This window comes from Corvus brachyrhynchos, unplaced genomic scaffold (genome assembly GCF_000691975.1).
Source record: "Corvus brachyrhynchos isolate BGI_N302 unplaced genomic scaffold, ASM69197v1 scaffold1359, whole genome shotgun sequence".
Lineage (NCBI taxonomy): Eukaryota > Metazoa > Chordata > Aves > Passeriformes > Corvidae > Corvus > Corvus brachyrhynchos.
Window position 1 is genome coordinate 168593 of NW_008240086.1, and position 25123 is coordinate 193715.

The 25123-nt window shown below is 47.4% G+C and overlaps 2 protein-coding genes across 2 annotated transcripts in view; one reads left to right on the plus strand and one right to left on the minus strand.

The window, feature by feature from the left end:
- BICDL1 (BICD family like cargo adaptor 1) overlaps nucleotides 1-18369 on the plus strand; it is a 48957-nt gene extending 30588 nt beyond the window's left edge. The window contains exons 4-11 of the mRNA XM_008641642.2: nucleotides 463-474; nucleotides 1831-1977; nucleotides 2934-3113; nucleotides 3407-3625; nucleotides 4742-4885; nucleotides 7984-8114; nucleotides 10650-10770; nucleotides 14200-18369. Coding sequence (XP_008639864.1) covers nucleotides 463-474; nucleotides 1831-1977; nucleotides 2934-3113; nucleotides 3407-3625; nucleotides 4742-4885; nucleotides 7984-8114; nucleotides 10650-10770; nucleotides 14200-14400 — 1155 coding nt within the window. The 3' untranslated portion in view covers nucleotides 14401-18369. The remainder of the gene's footprint in view (nucleotides 1-462; nucleotides 475-1830; nucleotides 1978-2933; nucleotides 3114-3406; nucleotides 3626-4741; nucleotides 4886-7983; nucleotides 8115-10649; nucleotides 10771-14199) is intronic.
- A 1209-nt stretch (nucleotides 18370-19578) lies between these two features.
- RAB35 (RAB35, member RAS oncogene family) overlaps nucleotides 19579-25123 on the minus strand; it is a 16810-nt gene continuing 11265 nt past the window's right edge. Inside the window, exons 4-6 of the mRNA XM_008641643.2 lie at nucleotides 22580-22704; nucleotides 22369-22493; nucleotides 19579-21842 (exon numbers count right to left, since the gene is read on the minus strand). Coding sequence (XP_008639865.2) covers nucleotides 21714-21842; nucleotides 22369-22493; nucleotides 22580-22704 — 379 coding nt within the window. The 3' untranslated portion in view covers nucleotides 19579-21713. The remainder of the gene's footprint in view (nucleotides 21843-22368; nucleotides 22494-22579; nucleotides 22705-25123) is intronic.

Sequence of the window (25123 nt, forward strand, 5' to 3'; positions counted from 1 at the left end):
CCACAGCATGCCTGAAAAATGAACGGATGAGAAGGATCTTCCATACACATGGCTGTGCTCCTGCAGGGCTGCTGCCCAGTACAGATTAACGCTGGTGGGCATGGTGGAAAGGTCTGCAAGGGTTTTTTCTCCTGTTCATCATGCTTCCAAAGAAAGCAGCAATCCTCTCCTGCCTCTGAGACATTTACTTGGGAAAGCAAGAAGCCCCTGCCTGTTTTAACTCAGGTACATTTGCAGGAATGATACAACTTCCTTCCTTTTCCCTTGCCTGACAGGGTCACTGGGGATCATGTAGGCAGGAACTAGATGGGTAGAAGATGTCCAGTTCTACTACCCAACCACTTCTTTTATTTAAAAGCTGTCTGGAAAAGCTTCTAAAATCTCTCAATTTCTTTTCTCCTGCTCCCACCTGCTCCTTGCTGGTCCCTCGCCTTTTCTTCCCCTCCCCTTGGTGTGGAGCAGCAGGTCCTTGAAGTAAGTATGGAGGCTTGGAAAGGGTTTGCCTGCACGTACATCGCTGTTACCATGCATGCCTGCCACCGTGCATGCCACACCTTGCCTTCTCCTCTCTTTCCTGTCTCTTGCTTTCCAAACCCTTTCCCCTGTGCCCTTCCCGTGGTCCAGGGCTCATGGCAGAGTGACGTTTTTTCTGTCGTATGGTTATTTACAGCATGTTCATTCTTGGTGTGCCCACCAAGTATGAACTCTTGATAGAATCTCTCCATTAAACCTCTTATTTTTCTTTCTCCAACCCACACAAATCATGATGGTGGTGGGCAGAGACATCTCAGAAACCATTAGTCACCTCAGAGCAGCTTTCCAATACCTCCACGAGCCTTTACTCTGCAGAAATAGCAAGTCCACACACTTGGCTGATATTCCTTTGTGCAGCCAAATCTTTCCAGCAACCTGGAAAGCGGCAAAGAGACAAGGTCCCAAAGAGGCCAAGAGGGAATTTGCTGAATTTGTCTATGCTCCGTGAACTGCAAGGAGGCCATAGGGAATATTTAAGGTTATACTGGACTGGTGAATGGCTGGCATACCAGACCCCAGATATCCTGTGTATACTAATGTGGGAAAAGTCTCCTTCTTTGTGGTGAAACAAGAAGTGACCTTGGCTAGTGCTGATTCATCCTTTGCACTGTTCCCAACTAACTGAGTCACGGAGGGTTTGTTTGGCACACTGTCCCTCGCCTGAAATCACTGCCCTTGACAGTTAAAAGAAATGAACCAATTTTGAAGGCAACCAATCACTGGGAGGCTAAAAATAAGCGACACAGAAAGGAGTCTTCACAAGTGAAAAGACAGAAAAATCCCTGGTGAGGACCTGATGAACACACACCAATTAAGAACAGCTATGGGCGGTACTGTGGCACAGTCCTGTGGGGAGGAGGATCCCACAGGCTTACCCTGGATCCCACTGACTCACCCTGGATCCTTCTGGCTCGCCTTGAGGTCTCCAGCACCCATACAGGAGAAAATGCCACCATCAGGGACCAGCCAGGAAAAGTAACTAGTTTTGCCCAGTCTTTCAAATGTTAAGGTGCAAGGGATGGGCAGGGCTGGTCTCCACTTAATGCCTTTGAATATTCCTGCCCACTCCCTGACCTTCCAATGCATACCCAACCCCTGCAGCCTGGGGAAGGAGGAGTTTCCTTTCAGAGCTTTCCTAAGCTTTAAACCACACACGGAGGTAGTTTTTCTCATACAGGTACAGAACACCTGTGTACATCCTTCTGCTTTTTGCTGTTTCATTTCTCTCTTCGGAATGTGGTGTCTCTCCTCTCTGGTTCCTGCAAAGTCTGACAGGGCCCTCTCTTTGCCCCACAGATCAAAATGCTGACAGACAGGAAGCGGGAGCTGGAGCATCGCCTCAGTGCCATGATGGAGGAGAACGACCTGCTCCAGGGAACCGTGGAAGAACTGCAGGACCGAGTCCTCATCCTGGAGAGACAAAGCCATGACAAGGATCTGCAGGTGAAGAGGCAGCAGTGAGATGGGGAAGGGATGGGGAGATGCAGTAAAAGTCATTATTTGGGGCAAAATTGGCCACAAACTGGAAGACAGAACAACTGGAAGAATAAAATGGTTCATGCAAGAGTGGCAGCAAGCAAGGTCATGGGTGTTCTCCATGGAGACAGGTAACAGGAGTACCAATGAGGCATCCTGACAGCAAAGAGCAGCTTAGGAGGGAGATCTGAGCAAGGGAGTGGGGCAGGGTGCTGGGGAAATGAGGTAAGTGCAAAAAGAATCAGAGGACTCCAGTTGCAGTTCATTTTATAATTTTTTTAATAGTAGAATTGGCTTCAAAAGGGGCTTCTCTAGACCCCGCTGTTCCAGAGGGTAGTCACTGGCCTCTTAGATCCCAGTGCTCAGGTGGTTTCCTAATAATCTCCATGGTGTTCACAGCCACGAATCACCAAATGTCACTCCCCAGAAGAAAGCCTGGCACCTCTGGGCCGTAGGGCAGAGCAGGATTTTTCCATTTCACTTTTGTGGGTTGCCAAGCACTGAATCCTCAGCTCTGCAAAACAGCCCTGAATATTTTTCCTTTTTTTTAATATATGTTTGTATATTTTTTTTAAAAACATGCAGGTATCACTTTCTTTTTGGGTTCACTTCCTGCTGTGTTGTTTTCAGCAAATTTCTTTACCTGAGTCCCAACTTCTTCACAATGTTTCTCGTTTTAGTGCTAATTAACCTGCTATTTTTATCTTTCTGGATATTCTGGATTCTAAACAGTGTCTAATGACACTTGGAGATTATTAAGCTCAAATAAATAGCAATACCAGCCAAGAGTACTTTCCTCCTGGCTGGAAACCCTGTTTTGTGTCACTCATTCCTCCCTCCCAGCTCCCTCACAAACCAAGACATTGATCCAGTCCTTATCACCTCCATTAATATTTTTCTGATTCCTTGGTTTTCTTCACAAGCTGCACCAAAGCCAGCTGGAGCTTCAGGAGGTGAGGCTGTCCTACCGGCAGCTGCAGGGCAAGGTGGAGGAGCTCAGCGAGGAGAAAAGTCTCCAGAACCTCAGCACAACCAGCACATCCCTGCTCTCTGAGATAGAGCAGAGCATGGAGGCAGAGGAGCTGGAGCAAGAACGAGAACAGGTATTTGCCCTCCAGCCCCTGGGAAAGCCCATGGGCCTCTGTGACCAGTCCCAGAGCAAAAGGGAGTTTAATGCATTTGATCTGGATTTGTAGCTGAACCAAAGGCCGGAAAATTGGGATTGGGGTCTGGCATCAACACACCCTTTTGACCATGTGAAAGTAAACCTCTGCATCCATGTCAAAACCAACATGGCAAATATTTGTGAGGACTGGCAATCACACACTTCACTTTACCATGGAAGGAGGGTCTCCATGGCTCTGATGCCCCAGGCTAATGCCAGGCTCTGTTCCAGCTGAGGCTGCAGCTCTGGGAAGCATATTGCCAAGTGCGGTACCTCTGCTCCCACCTGCGAGGGAATGACAGCGCCGACTCGGCCGTGTCCACAGACTCCTCCATGGACGAGTCCTCAGAAACCTCATCAGCCAAAGATGTCCCAGCCGGGAGCCTGCGGGCAGCTCTTAGTGAGCTCAAGAGACTGATACAAAATGTGCTGGACGGGGCAGACTCCACGGTAAGTTGGTGGCACAGAGAGGGCCTTGGCTTGTGCACGTTCCCTGGCCCAGAGCTTGCTGCACGTTCCGCTGGATCTTGAAGGCCCTGGTTTCCTAGAAAACCTCTGTGGCTCACAGAGATGGGCAGTCACAGAGCATAGTCCACTCCTTGTGTCTCAATGGTCAGCCAAGAGCCAAGCACATGGGGTTTCAGCCTGCAGTGCTCAGACCACCTAAAGTTTCAAGCGCAACCGTCATTGGCCTGGGAGTTGTTCTGGAAAATTAATAAAAGTAGGCTTACTTTGAGATTTTCAGTAAGTTAGAGTTTCAATGTGGAAATATTGCAGATTGCCTTACACATCAGTTATTTCCTTTGGGACTTTCCTAACCTTGCTTTACTAGTAATAGTATCACAAAAACATCATAACCCCTATGTCGGGAGGTTCTGTCGCTGTGAATTGTCTTTGGGTACAAATGTCTTGGCAGGAGCTGCCAAACTCAAATCTGTGGCAGGTGAAGGCTTTTGCTGGCACAAGATGATGTCAAGGATGTGGCTCCAGGCTGCTGGGCAGGAGAGGGTGGAATGGAGGGACTACTCAGCATCCACAGGAGTGCAGAATTAAAACAGAACACCTCACTTTTTGTTGTGGCTCAAATCAGGCCTGTTCCCATTCCCTACAAGCTGGTTGCATTGCCATTATGACTTACTTGGGGTGCTGTGGTGAGGGAAACAGTGCAATCCCTGCAGGGGGCTGTGAGGGAATACTCACCCTCCTCGTTTAAGCACCCGTAGGCTGAGTGTAGAGATGAAGTTGTATTTGTTAAACAAAATGTAGGGAGTCCTGTAAAAGGTCCACAAACAGAGACTGTAGCCACATTGGCTACCAAATGGGCAGCAGGTCTCTAAATTTGGTTTATGCCAAGGGCTGCATGCTCTTTGCATCGTGTAGAAACACTACCCTTGGTTGAGCACATTTCCACTGTGGAGGTATATGGGAACAAAAAACTCTACCGAAGTCACATTTTCACATTTTCTTCTTCCTTGTTTAGCACCCTGTTCCCAAACTGGTGTCAAATAAATGCAATTGCCTTTTTTAAAGTGAAATCTGAGCAAGAGATTTCTCTCCCGCTCTCAGAGCTCTCGGCGAAGCGACGATGATACCTTAGAGGAGCAGATCAGGAGAACAAGTGAGGATTCGCGAGCCCTGAGGGAATTAATGGAGGGAGAACGGGGGAAACTGAGGCAGAGTTTGGAGGAGCTGCAGCGACTGCACAGCCAGGTTAGCAACTCCCACACTTTACATATGGTCTTTTAACACCAGTGTTCATCCTTCGTCAAAGAGACCAACATGATAAATAACCCAGGAGGATTTAGGCCAGAATGGTTGGATGAGGGAGACTTTGTTAAACCAAATGCAGAGGATTTAAGCATTTAGAATGAGAGTTTCTGACAAATTGTCTGGGGCCCATCCGAGGCATCATCTCACGCAGCCAAACTTCCTTTAAGCCTTTCTCTGAATCTGCATTTTAGCCAATCTCTGTTGCTTAAGTTCTTCTCAGCAGAAGACCCCAAAGTACGAGGCTGCTTGGTATGGGGTACTGGAAACCCAAAGGTATCCAGGCTAACCTGAATTGCTGCACTGAGCCCTTGTGAGGGGTATGTGCACCCATTCCATGGATATAACAGTGCTGCTCTGCTGTGCATGGAGCAGGTCTTGACCCCATCCACAGCAGCATCACAAAACCCTCAGAAATGCACTCCCAGAGAATCCTAATCATGGCCGGGCACCAGGCAGCACCCCAGGGACCAGCTGAGGCAACCTCAACAGCAAGGAATGATCCAGTCCCAACACCAAGTCCACACCCAAAGCCCAGAATCCCATTGCATCCACACCCAGTGCAGCTTCGTCTGTCTGAGGCCCTATGCCAAGAGCAGCAAATGGAGACAGGCATCCAAAGAGATGCTTGGCAGTCCTTGTCTCTGTGGGACAAGACTCCAAATGCTGGAGGGGATCTGGAGGCTTCAGCAGAAACAGTAGCAACTGCACTGGAGCAGGGAATGGGATTAATGTCCTTGGCTGGTCTTCCCAGCAGTGCTGTATCACCCTTTGAAGCGTAAATAGGGTAACACATCCCTGTTCAGAAAGTCAGCACAACCTGGGGTCTGACAGCCTTTTATAGGGCTGTGGGAGCCCCCACCATGGGACCAAAGAGAAAAGTGTGAGAGCATCATTAAATACCCTGGCAGTGATGGCTTGCATGTGTGTGAGGGTGGGAAATGTCCTGCTGCCACAGCAGCTGATGAGGGGCAGAGTACGGGAGGGGAGCAGCTCTGGAGCCCATCTTTCCCCCAGGACTGTTCCTCTCAGCAATGTGACCATCACAAGAGACACTTTTGAGGGTCCAGACTTCTGCCCCCAGTGAGACATGAGTCCAGACACTGCCCTGGCCATGCTGCCACAGTCCTGTGCACCACACACAAGCCCTCCTTGCCCTTAAACTTGAGATGGAGGAGACAAGAGCTCGATCTCTGCAACCTAGCAGTACTGACAGAGACCTTTAGAGGCTTATTCACGGATTTTAGGCTTGTCTGATCTCCCCAAACTCTCCAGCCAGGAGGGACCAGAATACTAGCCCTGGATTGCAAGTCTGGAACCCTGTGTCTGCTTTTAAGGGTCCCCGATTACCAAAGCTCCTAATATTTAGTAAGCAAAGGGAGGACTGCAGTTCTATTTTCTTCTCACACCTCTGTGTGATGTGGAGAAAGATGGGGCATAGCTACAAATGGAGCAGCCATTACTCTCAGAGAGGCACTCTGGCCTCCCGCAGCAAGTACGCATCTCCCACAGCTTTTGCCTGTTATCCAGCCTCACACTTGCTCCAGGTTAATAATTATTCTCACCTCCTGTTGAAGAGGCAACATCATCTTCTGTTCAGTGCTACAGAAAATTGATGCATGTGGAAATCTTGTCCACCCAGGGGAAGCAGTGCTCTGCTGCCTCCTCATCCCTCTGTTGTGGCACTGGTATTGATACAATCAAAGGGGATCTTCTAAATGGCTTTTAGGACCTTGTAGCATCACACACATTCATTGCTCCTTCCCAAGAGCATGGTGAGCAGGTGGAGACAGGAGTCACCCCCCTCTCTGTCTACACTATTTCACACCTTCTGCCTGTTTGTTTTCTCCCAATCTTACCTGAAGCACAGACAGAACCAATTAAAATCCCAAACCTATCCCCAGACACCATGTTTTGGGTGTCCAGATCCTCTGTCCCCTGGGATTTCTGTAGAAGTGCTCAGCACCTTTCACGTCACCCCACTACCACTGCTCTCTGTCACATCATTGCTCCGAGGTGCCCCCCATGTAGGGCTGAGGGAGGGCACAGTTCCCCAATTCCCTGGCAGCCCTGGCACAGCTCCCTGGTTCCCTGGCAGCCCTGGCACAGCTCCCCAGTCGTGTGGGGAGTCTCTGCACAGACAGGGTGCACCCTCCTCCCCCCAGCCCAGCCATGCCATGCTAATGGCAGATTGTCCCACGCTGTGGATGTGATGAGCCCTTTTTGACTGTCTGCCCTCTATTTAAAGATTTCTTTGAAGATTCAAGCACTACTGAGCTGCATTTAGAGGCAGGAGGTGGGTCAAATGCTGGAAGGGTTTCCAGGTGGTGGAGTAGCGTAACAGAGCATGTGTGTGCGCTAGACAAAGAAATTAAATGAGTATGAAATATTGTGAAGCTGTGCTAATGCAATCCTTGCATGATTTCACACCCTGTTAACTCACTCTGCACAGGACCAAAATGATAGATCATTTCTCAGACTATTTAAGACTCCACACATATTTTAAAGTCTAATTAAAATTGTAACACCTTGCATGGCATAAAAGGGAATTTTCCCATCCTTTGTCTACAGCTTCATATTACTTCAGGAGACATAATGGTCTCTTCAAAAAATCTTATTTGCTGGTAAATTATGTTAGCAATAATTTAACCCTGGAAAGATCTGAATTACAACAGGCAGACTCAGAGGATGTGTGCACAAGACCAACTGCTTGGAGAGGGGCAGTATTTTAGCACTGATGCCATAGTGACAGCAAAGTCACAGGTGGGTCCTGCCCTGCACAGCTTTCAGTGCTATTTCTGCATGTTACTGAGGCCATCCTGGTGACACATCTTGCTCAGGCCAGCATCCCAGGGCAAGCCAGCACATTTCATGGAGGGTGGCACCAGCACTAACAGCCCCCCACACAGCAGACACAGCTTCTCCTATGACCAGGGGATCTCTCAACCTGCAGGTTGGCATATGTGGCGTTTTCCCACACACACACTTGTGGTGCGTTTTCCTGAGCAGCCCTGGGTTTCACGGCCTCCGTCTGCCCACAGGTGACGCTGCTGAGTGTGGAGATGACGACGCTGAAGGAGGAGCGAGACCGGCTGCGCGGCGCTGCCGAGGACAAGGAGGCGAACGAACGGCTCTTGCAGGCCATCAGGGACCGCGACGAGGCCATCGCCAAGTGAGTGGCACCAACAGCCAGAGCCAGGCTAGTGCCTTGGCAGGAGATGCCTCTGGAGAGGCTTTCTCCTGCTCTCCACAGCAGCTGTGACAAAATGATATCTAGGCTTTGCTGGCATTGGGAAATGCTGCCAGGAGCTTGGGAGCAGGGCAGAAGGTGCTAAAGGCAGAGCTGCCTCATGGCTCGATTTGGGGCATTTAGGAGGATTCTGTTAACCATGTTTGTGCCATCCCTAGTGCTGGTGTGAGTCACAGCAAGGAGGAGAGGACTTCAGGGAGCCAAATGGCAACACTAGGTCTGGCCTATTTGGCATATTTTTCTTCACACACAGCCCTGCTTTCCTGACCATCCCCATTACAGCCTGCTTGGGCTTCTTCCCTAACCCATTCCTCTGGTCGCTCCTTCTCCTTTCCTGTTCCAAGGTCTTTTTTGCATCTCCAGTCCTGTAATTCTCTGGTTCTCCTTTTGGGATTCTCCCACTGGTTTGGCTCTTTATTTTGACCATCCTCCTTACAAGTCTGTGCAGTTCTGCTCCCCCATACCCCAAATCCCCCTTCCCCAGCTCTGTCCTTGGGCTTGCCAAAATGCCCTGAGCACTCCTTGCCCAGAGGAGAGGGACAGACACCTTTACCTCTCTGTGCTCTGCTAGAAAGGGTTCATCTGATAATCCCTTCAACAAGCAGGTGGGCCAGGACACCACCAGTCCAGCTTCTTAGGGAAAAGTCTAATACTCAAGCCCTGGGCAAGAGGAGGAGCAGGAGATGGTTGCACCTCTGAGAGCACAGGACCTAAATCAACCTGCATCATCCTTTTTTATAAGTGGCTCGATCGTCAGTGCTGCCCTTGCCAGGAGAGCTGGCTACCAAATTCCCATTGCTGTCCTCTGTAACACCTCCATCTGTTGGCAAGGATCAGGAGCATCCCAGCTGTCTGCCGGGCACAGGGAGGTAGTTCTGACATTCCCGGTGCATGTGGGTTGCTGGCTCTGCCGTGGCTATGGCAACACTACCGCTGCGATCAATCCCCTGGAAACATTCAACCAGAAGTAGGGAAGCGTCGCAACAAAAGGCTGCTTCCAGTGCCCAAACCACAGCCGGGAGTGGAAGGGCACAGCTTTTCCAGTTCACTGTGACCCTGCTGGACAAAGCACCAATATTGGGGGCTGGCTGTCCTGCAGCACAGGAGCCCCGGGAATGGGGCACGGGCGAGGGGGATTAAGGAGCAGAAAGTGGCATCAAGTGAAAGCAGACAAGAGCATCCTGTCACTGGAAGTGAAAACACTCTTCCCAGACCACGTGGGCTGGTCACTGCCTGGAGAGGCTTGTGATTTTCTTCCCACCTCACACCCGATGGGTTAAGTCGCTTTTGTTGAACCCATCCCCCCAAAAATCCCTAATTCTGAACAGAAAAAAAAAAAATTGCTGCCCCAGGTAGACATCTGGTGTGCAAAATTTTTGCTTGAAGCTGAAGTTTGGCAACAGGGGAAGCAATAGGAAAATAGGATCCTTTCAGAGGAAGTGTTAAGCAACCAGTACCTGGAATATAAACACAAATTCCCAAATTGCTCTTCTGCAGGGGAACACAAGGGAGCTATCAAGAGACAAGGAATTAGCTACAGTTAATAAGATGCAATTATTTCTCTCGAAAGTGTGTGCAAGGAAAGATGGTTCCCAGCAAGTCATGTTACAGTTTCCTATCACACAGCAGTTAATTGAAAACCTAAGCTATGTACTCACCTGGTGTGGTCCCAGCATGGTGAGCAGCATTTCCCAGCTTCAGCAGCTTAGGAAATTGCTCCATCCTGAAGGACAATTCCTCTCCACAAGCAAGGAACAGCTGGAACATCTCAGCCACTGAGCACTTGGGGCTCCTTGGGTAACCTTGTCCATGGCATCACATGCCCAATGGCCACCAAATGTCTGGGAAGAAATGCAGCAGAGGTGTTCCCAAGGGCTGGGTCAACTACACTGAAATTGGGAGCTTTTCTTAAAGCCTGACATTTAATTCAAACAATTTTAATAGTTTGTCATTCTTAAAAAGTATATGCTGTGCTAAGCTCTCTTCTTTAATTTCTTCCTTCAATCCAAGTCCCAAGTGAAAGCACTCTTAAAGAGGTTTTTTTATTTGTTTGTTTTATATTGCAATTTATTGATCAAGTGATCAGACACAGGTCATTTGATTTTTAGTGCGTACCATTTGTATTCTCTGTGCCTGTAAACAGAAGAAAAAAAATATTTTTATTGGCAAATCTTGCACGTTATCTAGGCACACTATTATCTTTTACAGCTGTGTATGTGATTTTCTTTCAGTATTCTTCACAGTGTGCTTATGAGAAATCTGCTGGTTTTAAAGTAATGATGTCAAAAGTTCTATCCTACTCTTCAGATTAATAGCTTGTCCAGAATACAACAGAAATGGACACCTTAGGATGTGGCAACTTAACAGTGAAAGACATAAATTTTAGACTTGTTTAGATATGCTTAACTCTTTGTTTAAAAAGAAAAGAGTGCCATGCCCCGATTTCTGTCCCCGCAGGAAGAACGCGGTGGAGGTGGAGCTGACCAAGTGCAAGATTGATATGATGTCCCTCAACAGCCAGCTCCTGGACGCCATCCAGCAGAAGGTGAACCTCTCGCAGCAGCTGGAGGCCTGGCAGGTGAGCACCTCGGCAGGGCAGGGGCTGTGGGGGAGTGTGCCCCCCTTCCTGTGGGTTTGTCATGTTCTCTGCCTGAGCATCCATGGATCGGGTGTTTGGAGGTGCTTGGTTTTGGCTCTGCAGGAGCCAATGATGCCGTGGGGCCCAGGGGGTGAGCTGCCCTCCCTGCTCCAAGCCTTTTGGCTGTGAGCTGTTAATTCTACAGCTCTACAGCTCTTAATACTCATTTAAAATGGAGAAGCAGACTGTGCCTCCTGGCAGAATGGGAAATGTGCACATTGCTCTGCCCTGGGGTGGGGAGGGGTCCATGCAGGAGGTGTCCCTAGGCAGGCACACCTTGGGTATGTGTGGGCACAGCATGTCCATGCATTTCCGTGACAGAGCAGAAAGGCAGGAGAATGAGGTTGTGCTGATTGTTGCTGCACTGTTTTCATCAACTCCAAAGATCCATCAAGAAGGAGAAGCTAAAATCCCAGTTCTTCACCAAGGTAAAGGAAACAAAGCCATGGCAGTTCCACAGCTGCCCTGGAGATGCTCTGCATGGGGTCAGTGGGGAAATCCATGTGAAGGTAGAGAGCCCTTGAGGGTAGACCCCTCCCAGCTGCCTCCTCCCAGAACCAGCACCAAGGGAGGGCTACTTCAACAGCAAATAAAGCAAACTCAAGAGAAAAGGTCTGTGCCATTTATAGTGATTTGTTGCAGACCATGCAAGACCCCAGCTCTACTAACAGCCAGCCTGACCAGTAGAAACCTTTCCCATACAACCTCGCTCCTGTTTCAACTCCACTGTGTTTTCGTTTCTCTCTCTCTTTTTTTCCCCCTTTCCTTTTCTTCTTTTCTTTTTCCTGCTTACAGTTTGCTTCCTCAGGGCTTTTTACTATCTGGCTCCTTTGGTTTCTGATCTAGTGGCCTTTCTCAGTTCCTGTACCAACAGCTTTAGTCGTACACCCCTCCTGCCTTTGAGGTGAGCTCCCCATTACCCACCATTCCCTCTCCATCTGCTGCCACCATCACCCACATCCTTCTCTGCCCTCATCATCATCTGGCAAGAGGGGCCAGTGGGGGTCTCCATCACCCACCAATATTCCACACACAGCCCCCATCCCAGCACCAGGGGCAGCATCCTGCACCCCATGGTGAGGCTTTACCAGGGCACCACGGGGAAAGCCAGGCTGATGTGCATGTATTATTAACCCTCTATATCCACATATTTAGTATCTGGAAAGCTTCTTGAAAGACAAACTGGGATTTTACTTCTCAGCCTCATTGTCTAGTAAGTGACACTCAATGCTCTTCATAGGAGCTGTCTGGAGCCAAGTTCAGTCTGAATAGGTGGCATAAAGTGAGACCTACTAGTGCTAGAATAAACCCAGCTTAGGGGTTAAGAACAGGTCCTATCGCAGTAACACAGCAACCCCAGACCTGCTCCCATCAGCTCTCTGAGCTGAGGCTCAGGCTCACTTCATGGCAGTAAGTTGTCTCCAACATACTGACCTGAGGTGTTAGTACACAGCAGCAAAATAGTTTCCAACCACCTCATGTCCCCTCAACAGCAGCTCAGCCACAGAAGCACAAAACAAGTTGGGTGATTTATGTATTTTGGGGACTGTTTTGCAGAGGGGTTTGCAGAAAGTGTCTGATAAAATAGGATAAGAGTCTCTGCTTTAGCTGGGCATAATTGGAGGCTTTAATCTGGTAGCATTTTGCTCTTGCACGCTTCTAGTCTGCATTTCATCAAGGGCCATCAACAAGATTATAGTGTTCTCTAAGGACATAATCATACAGGCTATAGAATAGGACTCAAGCAAAAAACCCTCTACATCCAAGTGCTTTGCTCTCTGACTCTCACATCTGACAGACAGGGACCAAATGCAGTGCACTCTCAATAGTGCATACTGTATTTATATATATATAATATTTTTGTGTGTGTATATATAAAAATATAAATCATTCTTGTCCCTTATTGTATGGTTGATCAAGGACACAGATCTGCCATGTAGGAGCCTGGGTACCTACTTCATTTAGCAGAAGAGGTACCTTCAAAATCCAAGTGCTGTACAGTTTCATGTGGCAGCTTCAGCTCTGGAAACTTGTGTCACTGATATTTCATACTGATGTTCACCTCAACCTCTTCAACTCTCCCTCAGCCTTTCCTCTCTCCAGCCCTGCTCTAAAAAGACCCAAAGCTTCCCTAGTCCGTGTAGCTCTGCACCCTCCAGTTCCCCCAGGGGAAGTCCCCATACTAAATTGAGGTCCAGGTCATGGCTATGAATCCTTTTCCCTCCATAAAATGCTGCAACAAGAGATTAGCCATTATTAAGTTTCCAGTCCCAGCTGGCTGATTTGATTGCAATACAGAGCATCTGGGGCACCTGCTGGGCGATGGCAGCACCTTCCCTTCAGTCCTGGGGCTGCCTTGACAGGCTGCCCCTCACCAGGTGCTGAATGGACAGCACTTCCACCACTCCAGCCCATCCAGAGTATTCTTGTTCTCACCTGACAGTGTCCTCAGCCTTAATGAGAGACCAAACAGCTGGAGAGCAGTTGATTCCTCCTGTGAGGCTAGTTTGTGTACATACGTTTTCACTAAGCTGTAGTTTAAATATGCAATTGTAGGAGAAGCAATGGATCTGTAAAATCCGTAAAATTGATAGCCAGGTTTTCAAGGAACATGTTAGCACGTCATTAGTGACAACAGAACTGGGTAATTATTTTGTATAAAGCAGCTTCACTGTGGTGCAAACATGGACAAAATCAGAGTGTTTCTGGTACACCTGAAAAGCCACAGTTCATGTTGAGCTGTCAGTCAGAGCTCCCCCCACTGGTATGGTGGCTCTAGGGAAAGGAGGGGTCTAAGGGACGAGCTCAGTTCTGTTTGGTGAGTCTGGTGCAAAGCCCAGGAGGGATCTGGTGGGCCCACACCTTCCCCAGCCCCTCAGCGTCTTCCCCAAAGAAGCCCCAGTGATAGTGGCTATGCAGCAGCTCTGCCACCCCTACCTGTCCACTTGGTGTGTACACAGACCTGCTCAGCACAGACGTCCATCCTTCTTCTGGCCTTTGCTTTCAGCTGCATTTGTTCTTCTTAATTATTTCTCCCCCAAAGGGGCCATCTGCAAGCTGCAGACAGCAGAGAAACAAAGCTTAGGGGTGGCACAGAGTCCCAAGCAGGGACAGTGTTCCTGTGCGAGACCACCTGAGCAATTTATCCCTCAGAATTGTGTGATTGATCTTCCTCGCTCCCTGAAAAGCCTCATGGCAGCAAGCACAGCTGAGCCTGCTGTCAAGTGGGGACACAGACCCATCCCCACTCCTGTCATGCCTGCTCCATCTCATCACTGCACGTTTCATACCCATTTCAGCCACCCCTGGTGCAAGATCCCGTTAAGCATCAGCTGCCACTAATGCCCCTGTCCTCTCCCTCTGCTGCAGGATGACATGCACAGGGTCATTGACCAGCAGCTGATGGACAAACACCCGAAGGAATGGAGCCAGCTTGCTTATTCCTTCTCCAGTGGCTCCAGCGCCAAGCGGAGTGCCAGGCCCTCCCCTGCGTTCAGGCCGGAGCAGCAGGGGGATGAGCCCATTGGGGCCGAAGGAAACCGTCTCTTCTCCTTTTTCAAGAAAAATTAATTTGAAAAAGAGAAAACTCTCCAACAATTCCTGCTTCAAGATGGGGAGTGGGGCACCTGCCCAGCTTGCTGATGGACCCAAGTCTGATCCACTGAGTAAAAAAGAAGGGGGCAAAGGAGTTAACCCTTGAGACTCTGCACTATTTACATGGCACCTGGTCTGAACCAAATGTTTACATGAATTGGAGATTTGCAAATTGACAATGTGATTCTAATAGAAAGAAACTTTTCTTATTCTATAAGTGAAGTGATAAACTTCAGGGTATAATTTAGGCGCTTTTACACAGTCCAGTTTCTGCTGTGAAGAATACTCTGATTGTCTTTAAAGCATTCTTATGCTGGAGAAGGAAATAAGCAGCCCCAAGACAGAGTGGTGCAGGGGATTGAGAACTGCTGTCACAGCGAGCACAGGGGGAAGAAGAGGGCTGAATGCAAGAGGACAGAGGGGAGTCATTTGTACCACCCTGGCAGCTGTGACATCCTTCATCCATCCCACTGAGACTGGAGTCACTCTGGCCCCAGCATTACCATGTTTTGACAAATGTAGCTTTCTCCGTGGTGGAAGTTGAGCCCTTGCTGGAGATCCTGCCTGGGCACCATCTCCCCTGGAGCTCTGTGTGGCTGTTCACCCTCACTGGGATCCAGGCTCCTCGCAGCTCAGGGCAGGGGACAGATAGCTGGTGTCACTGTCTTCTCCAGCTCCCTCCTGTTACAGAGGTAAGAGTTGCAGGCTGTAGCTACACAGATTTCTCCCCAGGAGACTGACCATCTACAGACAGGGTAAAAGTTGTGCATGTTCAGTCCTGGGGCACCTGCTGTTCTTCCAATGGCCAAAAGTAGTTTGGGAGCTTCAGCAAGTCACACACCTCTCCCCAAAGCCATACACATCTCCCAAACGGAGTAAGAAAACTGTCATTTTAACTGGCTAGGCCCCCAAAAGCCTAACTAATAATTCACTGAAAGCCTCACAAGGATGTCAGTCAGTCTTTGACACTGGGTTGGCAGACTCGATCCTCAGAAAGCACACTGCATCTGCCTTCACTGGAGCCAAAGGCCATCAGGGTCTCTACAAAGCTCTGGAAAGCCTGCAGGTTACCCTGCCCTATGCAGTAACATTGGCTATAGCCTGACAGAAAGGAGTATTTGTCCCTGCCTGTCAATCAGTTACTACTCAGCCCTTTGGTGAGCAGGTAGCCAAAGCTCCTTTTGATCAAAGATGATCAGAGCCTGCTTTGCATGACTTGATCATCAAAAAGGAACGTGGCTTTTTTGGTTTATGCACACAGCAGTGCTGGAAATCCTGCAATACTCAAGTAGAGACCTTCCCTCTGCACTGGATGGGCTCTTTATAGCTCTTCATCAGTCTACTATCATAAGCCAGTGAGGAGCACCAGGCTCAGTTCAGAGATGTCCTGCTGTTGTCATGCAATTTTCACACATTCTCCCAGCTCATAATACCCACAGGCCCCAGTTTGTTTCCTGCTGCTTTAAAGAGGCCACCACCTGCACTGTCCCACAGCAGACAGAGCTGGGTGCACCTTCAGCTCTGCCCTGCTCAGCAACTTTGGTGCTAACACACCATCCCACAGGGAGCTGCTTATCTCTGCTTACTACTTACAGGAACAAGCTTTCTGCTAGAATAGGTACCAAACACCTTCTAAGCAGCAGGTAGGAGGCTGGTGGCTTGGGTTTTACCTGTGGGATAGAACATCCATAATACCTCAGTACAAATATCCTTTCTGCCTACAAAGATTTGAGCATTCCCATATTTCCTTGTTAGCATGAAACAACCGCACTGGTATGAAATCATACTGCACTAAGGCAGCTCTGTGTTGCAAGGAGCAGAGTGCTCTGGGATTGGCAATGATGGTGAAGAGCTGAGTGGTAAAACCCATTACATGAAAGCAATGAACCCTGGATTGCAGAGCCTGCTTCAGGAAATAATTGGGCAAAGCCCCACCAATACAGCTTGATGCTTATGGGGAAAGATGCTCACAGGCAGGGAAGGAAACTGAACCTTGGCCTCTCCTTTCTAGGCAATGTTTAGCTGTTGAGTATCTGCTTGTACCCACTTGTGCAGGCAAGGGGGAGGGCTGCAGTGCAGTGCCATGTGCTCTCAGGATGACAAGTCCTCATCCTCCTGTCCTGCCTGTATTGTGACTCTGGACAGGGCAGGGACATGAGGCACATGCTCAGCATCTCCTGCTGCCAGGACTCAGTCACACCCAGATGCATTACCCTTTGATACCTGCAAAATGAGGCATGGCTTTGTGATGCCAGTGACACCTGTGAACACTGAGAACGATGCTCCATCGCAGGAGAGCTGTGAACATCTTGGTCCTCAGGGACCCTTCTGCTGTCAGTTGTCATTTCTCAGACCCCACCAACTCTTATTCAAGCCACATGCCCAGCAGTTGTGTGGGACTCTACCCCAGTGAGGACGAATGGATGGATGGATGGAGGGATGGATGGATGGATGGATGCAATCCTAAGGCAAGGGCCTTAAGTTATCCCATGAAGATACAGTAATGAGATGAAGAAAGGTACCTTCTGCTACATGTTTGCTGAGGAAAGTGACTCATTCAATTGCAGGGGTAGGCACAGCACATGTCTTCATTTAAGGAGAATCCTTAATCCCATTGCAATTTTATTTATTGAAAAAGAGTGACGGAAGAGATTGCAAGAGGAAAGTCAGCGTGTTCTAAGGTGCCAGTTGGGCATGGTTTCTTTAAACAATCCCCTTAATCCTAAAGACTTAGTTGCACTACTAAACCCAGAGATACAAGAGAACTGGGTGTAATGAACTGGAAAACACACCAAAGGAGACCTCCTTGTGCTGAGCTGCTACTCCAGAGGAACAGAAACTGCCTTAACATAGCAGCTAGGTTTTGTCTTTCTGTCTTTGGAAACCTCACCTGTGCAATCCTTCACACTCATTTGTCATGTTGTGTTTTAACAAGGTCCCCACTACTTCACCCTGTGCTGTCATTAATACACTCACCTCCATCCTGTCATGTCCAGGAGCCTGGAATCAGCCTTGCAGTGCTGGTTAGAAGACACTTAACTTGTGGTACTTGACTCTTCCAGGACACACACTGTGTAAAGGAAACATCAGCTCCCAGGGATGAGATGGAGGAAGCACATAAATCTAGCAGGTACTCGGGATCCCAAAGGAGATTTAAAGAGTGGGATCAGCAGCTCTAAACACAACCCTCAGCCTTGCTTTTGAGATAATGGTAAATAAAACAGTAGTGCTGCACAGTCACTGTTCAAATATTACACAGAGAAGAGATGCCTGCTGAGATTAATGTTATAAAGGACTTTCCACAGCTGAGTAACAGGTGACTGTTTGGGCAAATGTTTGTTATTCCAGCCTGAGGGAAAAGGGATCAGTCTCCCCTTCCTAAACTCTGGAAGGGAAGCAGCTGTAAACAAGGAACAAATGTAAATGAAAGGCAAGTCACTAGCACTTTATCTTCATACAAACTTAGATCAGCAACTTGCCATGGAGATGATGAACAGTAAATCAAGAAGTTAATGACAAGAATCATTTTGCAGAGAGAGCAGGAAGTAAGGCTGCAGGCAGGGCCACATGCACTTGTCCTACTTAGAATGGTAAATTCCAGATATGCCTCTCCATCAGGCAAATTCTCTACTCCCCACTCAGCTATAAAAAGCAAAATTGTTTGAACCGAAAAGCCAGGAAAGGAAGTGTCTGGGTGCTGCAGCAATGATTCCCTTGGATTGAGAGGGAAAAAGCACACAGCAGGGAGAAGCAGAAAGAATGTACCTATAGATATGTACATATACCACAGTGCTGTAATTTTTGTATGTAGCAGTCATGTAAATAAATGTATGGTTTTTATAAGATACATATAAAAATCTATAAAGGCATATTTTTAGTAAAAACAATGCTCTACTTCTTTTGTAAATAGTTCTCTTCAGAATAAAACAGATCATTTATACTATACTGCCTCAGCTCTCACCACTTTACTGTGCCCAGCTGCAACACAAGCTCATTTTTTGAACTGTAATTTAACACCCAAACAGCATCTTTGATGCTGCATTGTCTCATGAAATTCAGCCCCTGTGTGTGTTTAAGAGAGAGGGGGCCAGGGCAAAAACATAAGAAATGCTTGTATCTGTTGGTGCACAGGAGAACATAAAGGTGGGTAAATTATCTCACCTTCCAGCCATTTGTGTCCTTTACTGGCTGTTGTATGGAGGCAGATTCAAACTGGAGCAAGTTTAGACACAAAACACAGACAGTGACACACCCACAGCTGGCAGCAGCTGCAGCTCAGACCATCCACAGGTCCCCAGGATTCCCCTCTACCTACTCCTACCTGAAGGGTGCAGATGGAGCAAAGGCACCTTCCCAGAGCAGGTTTCCATCACACTCCCCAGGAGCAGCCTGGGCAGCAGGGCAAGGGGATGCTGAGGGCACAGCCACAGCTGCAGTTCCTGCACACATCAATTAAACACACATTCATTTCCTGGGAAAGTGAGGAGAGACTCCAGATGCTTTTTAGTCACCTTGGAAGGAGGAGCTTTCAAAGCTCACTCAATACTTTCTGTTGAGAAGACAAAAGATCACAGCACAATCACAGGCACCTCACTTCACACAGAAATAAGTTACCTGTTCCACCTTGCTCTTTCATTCAAACTAAAACAGCGACTAAACATTTGACAGCATTAATTATGGTTTTCTTAATATCCCCTCTCAGGAAATAACCCTTTTACAAATGGCAGCAGAGCTCACATCTTGGCTTGCCACCCTCCACCTCCAGGTGCTGGACAGCAGAGGAAACAGAGCCTCAAAAAAAGATTTGGCAGCTTGTAAGCTTTATTTTTAGTTTTTAAAAATTATTTAAAAAGCATAATTAGAAACTTTCATTACAGAAATAATCCTGGAAAACCAGTTAGACATTCCATTGCTCAACATTTAGGAAGCTTCACATCAGCACCACTAGAGACACAGTCCCCACCCCTTCCAATTGAACAGTGATGGCAAGAGCAGAGGTAACTGCTCTTCTACGGCCAGCTCTGGGGAAAAAAAAAAAAGAAATTCCCACTTTAAGCCAGGAAGCAGGACCTGGATTGATAGAATTCCAACCACAGCCACAAAAACCTAGACTCAAAGAGGACCAATTTTTCCATATAAGAGAACACTCCAGGCTTGGGTGCACCATTTCCTCATTTTATTGCATCATTTCCAGTAAATTCAGACATGTTCTTTGCTTCTGCCTACATGAAGTTACTCCCTCCTAAATCTGCACACATGCTACCAACAAGAGTCCTAAAGTAACACAGCTGGGCCCCTTAATCTGCAGGGGGTAGCTCCCTACAGGAGCATTCCAGGGACTGACCCAGCCCCTCTCCAGTGTGGACCACATTCCACACTGGAGAGCAGACAGGATGGACTGGTGTGATCTAAGCCACCACTTTCCACAGCCACTCAAGTCTTACAATTACCAGAGCTCACTCCAGCAGCATCATCCCAGCTCACTCAAATTCTTGGGTTACCAATGCAAGCAAGATATGTGAAGAAAAGAAATGGGTGAAGGCAGCTGGATATATATCCCCAGCACCTGAACCAATTAAAAAACCCATGTGTTACACATTCATTGTTTGCACTTCGGAAACAGTCTTTGGAGTGATTTGATTGTGATGTGATTGTATGATCAAGGCTCTTACCACAACCCGAAAAATCTAAAAAAATGCAGGCAAAGTAAGTGACTAAAATTTAGCCTCTCTGGGGGAAGGGTGAGGAAGGGAGAGAAGTGGGCTGATTCCAAGCTCATGGACATGGGTGAATCACATCCTACCAAACTAAGGCCAGCAATTCCATAGGGCCACTTACTGGCACATGGAGTACGTCCACCTTCAAGGCTTTAAAAGAAGTCATACCCTCCATGCCTTTTAAGGAAAAATTATTTTTTAATATTATTTAGGCAGTAATTCAGGTGCTGAGCATGTCCTTTCAGCCCAGACGTTTGATATTTTAGTTATACACACATACACTCTTTACCTTTAACTACATCTATTCAGGCTGAGGAAGTGAGCCCTTGTTTTCCCAGAAAGGCTGACAAGGGCCAAGAAAATGTTGCTGAGCACAGCAAGCCTGGTTTGTTTCCAAGTGTGATCCTCCACCACCACAAAATCCAAGCAAGCAAGCTTCCCATTTCTTTGCATTGAACAGCAGTCCTCTTTCCTAACAGAAGAATCCTGGGAATGATCCTGCAGTTTTCATATTCAGACATCAAGAAGAAGAGCTGGATTTTTTTTTCATGCCTTTTCTCTCTCAAAAACAAAAGCTTTGCCACCAAAACTCACATTCAAGTTCAGATTGCCTATCTGTGGACAGGGCAACAAGAAGATTGGGGTTTTTGGCAGAATCACATGATTTTTGTTCTCAAAACAAATGGACCCTCACTTAGGACACTGGCAGAACCAGAAGCAGAGGTCAAAGTAGTTAAACTTTGCTTTAAAAAAACAAAAAAGGTTTTATCCAAACAAATCCCACTTCTGCAGGTCAGTTTGTTTTCCAGTATCTTGACACAAACTACAGGAGAGCACAGGTATAGGTGGGCTGCAGGACAAGGAGGTGAAACCCAAGGATCCAGCCACAAATCTGGATGACAGCAAGCTGAAATTCCAGGCCCCAGCAGCAGCACCAGCTACCAGCCCAGGGGCTGGTGAAGTGAAACCCCAGGCTCCAGCAGCGACACCTGCAATCCTGGTACCTAGAAAAACACAGCCTGAGCCCCAGTAAAAGCCTGGGACTTCAGGAGAAGCCAGGGACCCCAGGGGCACCAGGTGCCAGCCTGGAGCCCAACAGAAATGCAGCTGGAGACCCCAAGAAGCAGTCGCTGCCAGCCTGGGGCCAACTCAAATTAAGAACTTTTTACCTTTTTCTTTAAAAAGATGAACTCTGCAGTTCATGATTGGTTGACATTAAGAAGGCAGAAGCCAAAGCGACAACAGGGAGGCAAGGCTGGTTAAAGCAATATACATTATATACAAACTCTTGGGTTAATTAGTCCACTTGGTAGGCAGCGTCCTTCTTGTCTACAAGGCGCACTGGAATGAGCAGGGGAGGAGGGGGGGGCAAGATTCCATCCAATACCTTCTTGGCACTGCAGTGGTAAGGTGCCAGCGCCTCTTGATAGAAAACATGGAGAAAAAATAATCTTTAAATAACGGCACAAAACTGAGAAAGTCCTCCCAAAGCCTGCCCCAGTGGAATTGCCAGAGTCTAGCTGGAGGGGCTGATCTGTTTGAGAGCAGAGTCTCTGCAGCAGGGAAGGAGCATTAGCAGCACCGCTTCTTCCTTTTACTGTTCTTCGTTAGCTTCACCACATCGTTCTGTTGCTGCTGTTGCTGCTTTGCTAAGTTTTCTTTCTTTGCTCGCAGGACAAGCTCTGTAATGCAATTAAACATCTGCAAGAGAAACAAGCACATTCAGACCACCCCAGAACTCAGGCTGGCTCCTGTGGGGTGCTGCTCCTTGGAAGCCACTCCCCTTTTCTACATGTTTCAATAATGCTTCAGAGACCTTCCCCAGCCCACTATGGCCCGAGTGGAAATCCAATACCTTTTCCCAACCTACTCCCAAACTAAATAGTACCTCTGTCCCTTTTTCCAAACCAGTAAATAAAACCAGGGTAGTTTGGCAACTGAGGCCAGGAGTGCAGCATGAGCAGTCATACCTCCTACAAGCATTCTCAAGTCTTTCCTAATACGTGAGCACTGTAAAGCTACTGAAAGTGCAGCATGGGCTCCTTCATTTCGCTTCTCCAACTCTTCCAAAAACAGTGGAATGTCTCTTTTTGACATTTTACCTACTACTTGCAACTCGTACAAGCACTTTATCTTTCTTCGTCAATGGGAAGAATGGAATTTTTATTTCCTCCCTCACAATTATCCCCAAATTACTGTATCTCTACTCTTCTGAATATTCTATTACCTCTTCCACATTAATATTTTCTTTGGCGCTGGTCTCAAACAACTGGATCTCCATCTGCCCAGCAAATTTATAGGCATCTTCTGTTTCTACCACTTTTCGGTCTGGGTCATCATTCTTATTCCCCACTAAAAAAGGAAAGAGAAGAAAGGTCAGTTTGGTATTTCATCAGGACAGCCCACTAAATAAGATGCTGAAATCCCTAATTACCTACCTAGTATCCTGCAGACATCATCACAATTTTGATTAATTTCATGCAACCACCGTTTTACATTCACAAAAGATTCTGCACTCGTTACGTCATAGACAACAATGACCCCATGTGTTCCTCTGTAATACCTGTGGGGCACAAAAGTACAGCAAATGTTAACTCAAGGTATCTCCTTCCCAGCTCTTGCTCTTCCACTTAGCTTCTACAGGAGTCACAAAAAATCCTCAGGTGATGGTAATCAAGTGCCCCTATTTTCTTTCTCTTGAGACTCATGTAGCTCTTTTATAACAGCTTGATCCCAGGCTACTCCTCTAAAGCTACAGAGCTCCCTGCTCATTCAGTCTATACAAATAGGTTTCAAAGTCCGAAGACTTCTAAAATCTTCCTTGTTCAGGCTGTCAAGACCTTCAAGATGAATACTGTCTTCCAGCTACAGGACCAAAGGCAGTGGTACCCCTAGCACGTCCTCAGAACTGGCTGTGATGTGGACCTTGGGGCTGCATAAGCCACATCAGGTTTTTAGAGTAATTCTGTTATCTGTGAATGATCACATACAGACTAAAATTTCAGCAGATCTCCAAATATACCCAACCCTCAGTCACAGTTCTCTTGAGCTCTCAAAAATTTCTGTCTTTTTGAGCGACTGTGTTCTGATCACACCTTCCTACTCAACAGATCTACTCCATATGTGCATTCAATACACTCTGCTACCTTTAGCCATTAATAATAAGTTTTATTTCAGTTTATTGCCATTAGTCTTGGGCAACTGGCACCTTTAAAAGATGCACAAGTCTGATATGCAAGAAAAATATCTGAATTCAGGTTCCAACATTATCACCTGCACAAAGCTACCAAAGACAGACAGTATGTGCACCATGAGAATGCTATATAAAAAACCAGCAAGTTCTACCTTCTCAGTCTTCAGCCCCAATCACAAGGCTACCAGGTATGTTCCCTATTGCAAATTAGGCAGCTGTGACCCAAAAAAACCCCAAACATAATTGAAACAGAAAACAGTTAACAGCGAGGATCCATTTTTTATAGTAGGTATAGCTTTATTCTTTTCCTTTCATCCTCTTCTCTTTCTTCTGATCAATATTAAAATTTTTAGTAAAACAAATTCAAGAAGCCAGCATACAAAGTTGATGGTTTTTCCTTAAATTGTGACAGCATTCCTAGACCTTGCTCTCTTACCACAAGCACTTCTTGCAGTACATCCACTGCACTTCAGAGATGTCCACTGTAACCATTCTGCTCCTTTTTGGTTATTCCAACTCAGCAAACACACCTTTGAACTTCAAAGCCTTTGAATGTAACCCAAACACATTTTTGAGAAGATCTCAAAGCTTCAGCTCACTTTGCTACTGAAGTGCTCGAGCAAGTTACTGTCTCTTCGCACCTCCAGCCTCATCGACCTTCTACAGAAGAAGCCACCTGCCTTTATACACCATCAGACAGACTTCCAGAGAGGCACAGATCACTTCCAGAGTCACACATATTCCTCTCCTGATCCCCCTGCAGCCACAGTCCTGGGGTATCAGTGCTCCTCCATGATGCTCTGTAGAACAGTCCGCTGCTCCTACTGCTTGTCTGGGCATTTGCAGAAGACACTCAAATATTTCTCCCATGCCATGTTTTACCAGTGATTTATGCTGTACATTCACTTCCCTTGGCAGGAACTAACTCAGGTAAGAATTACTTATTCCCAGCCCGTAAGAGATCATGCACTTCGAAATGTTCTAGTCCATTCACAGTCAGTTCTAACAGCTTCAAAACTTCCTACAGCACTGCATTTGTGCTTTACTTCATTACAACTCAATTTTAATTTGTAACTTGGATCCTTTAGAGGGAGAAGTACTCCATGGCCTGAATCCACGTCGCAAAAATAACCCATCCTCTCCTGACACCAACATGTCCTGCACACTGGTTTTGATGAACCCTGTTTTGTGTGATAACATCAGAAAGGGAAAGATTCCCAATCCTACCAATACACTGGATTTCTCCACAGCTAAACAATAAACCAATTATCTTCAAGCTCTCCCCCCCCCCATCATCACCTAATAGTCTTTTAATTCAGCAGCCCTCAGGCTGACCTACCACTTCCTCCCTAACACTAAGGATTGCACTTGCCAAGACAACCCTCAGCCCTTAGAGAAGTGCAGTGGTTCAGCTGCACCTATGCTGAGCTGCTTCATTCTGTTGTGCACACCATTGAGTCCAGCCTGGCATCCCTGTCATCCCAAGCAGGGGGCCCAGCAGAGTATCCTGCTGCTCCTACCTTGTCCATACACCTAGATTTTCTTCTAAGCAAAGCATATGATGTCAGGGAAAACAGGCAGCCTGCACGTACCGATCCCACTCCTGACACATCGTCAGCACAGTCAGACTGTGCTCCTGGAATGAGGACTGTGGGCTGGACCCTGCAGCAGAGACCACCACAGCAATGGGAACCCAGCAGGAACTTGGAGCTCCTGCCACTGATATTGCCAACCACCTCATCAGAAATATCTTCCTTTGTGCAAGACAGCAACCCCTGATTACTGCTGA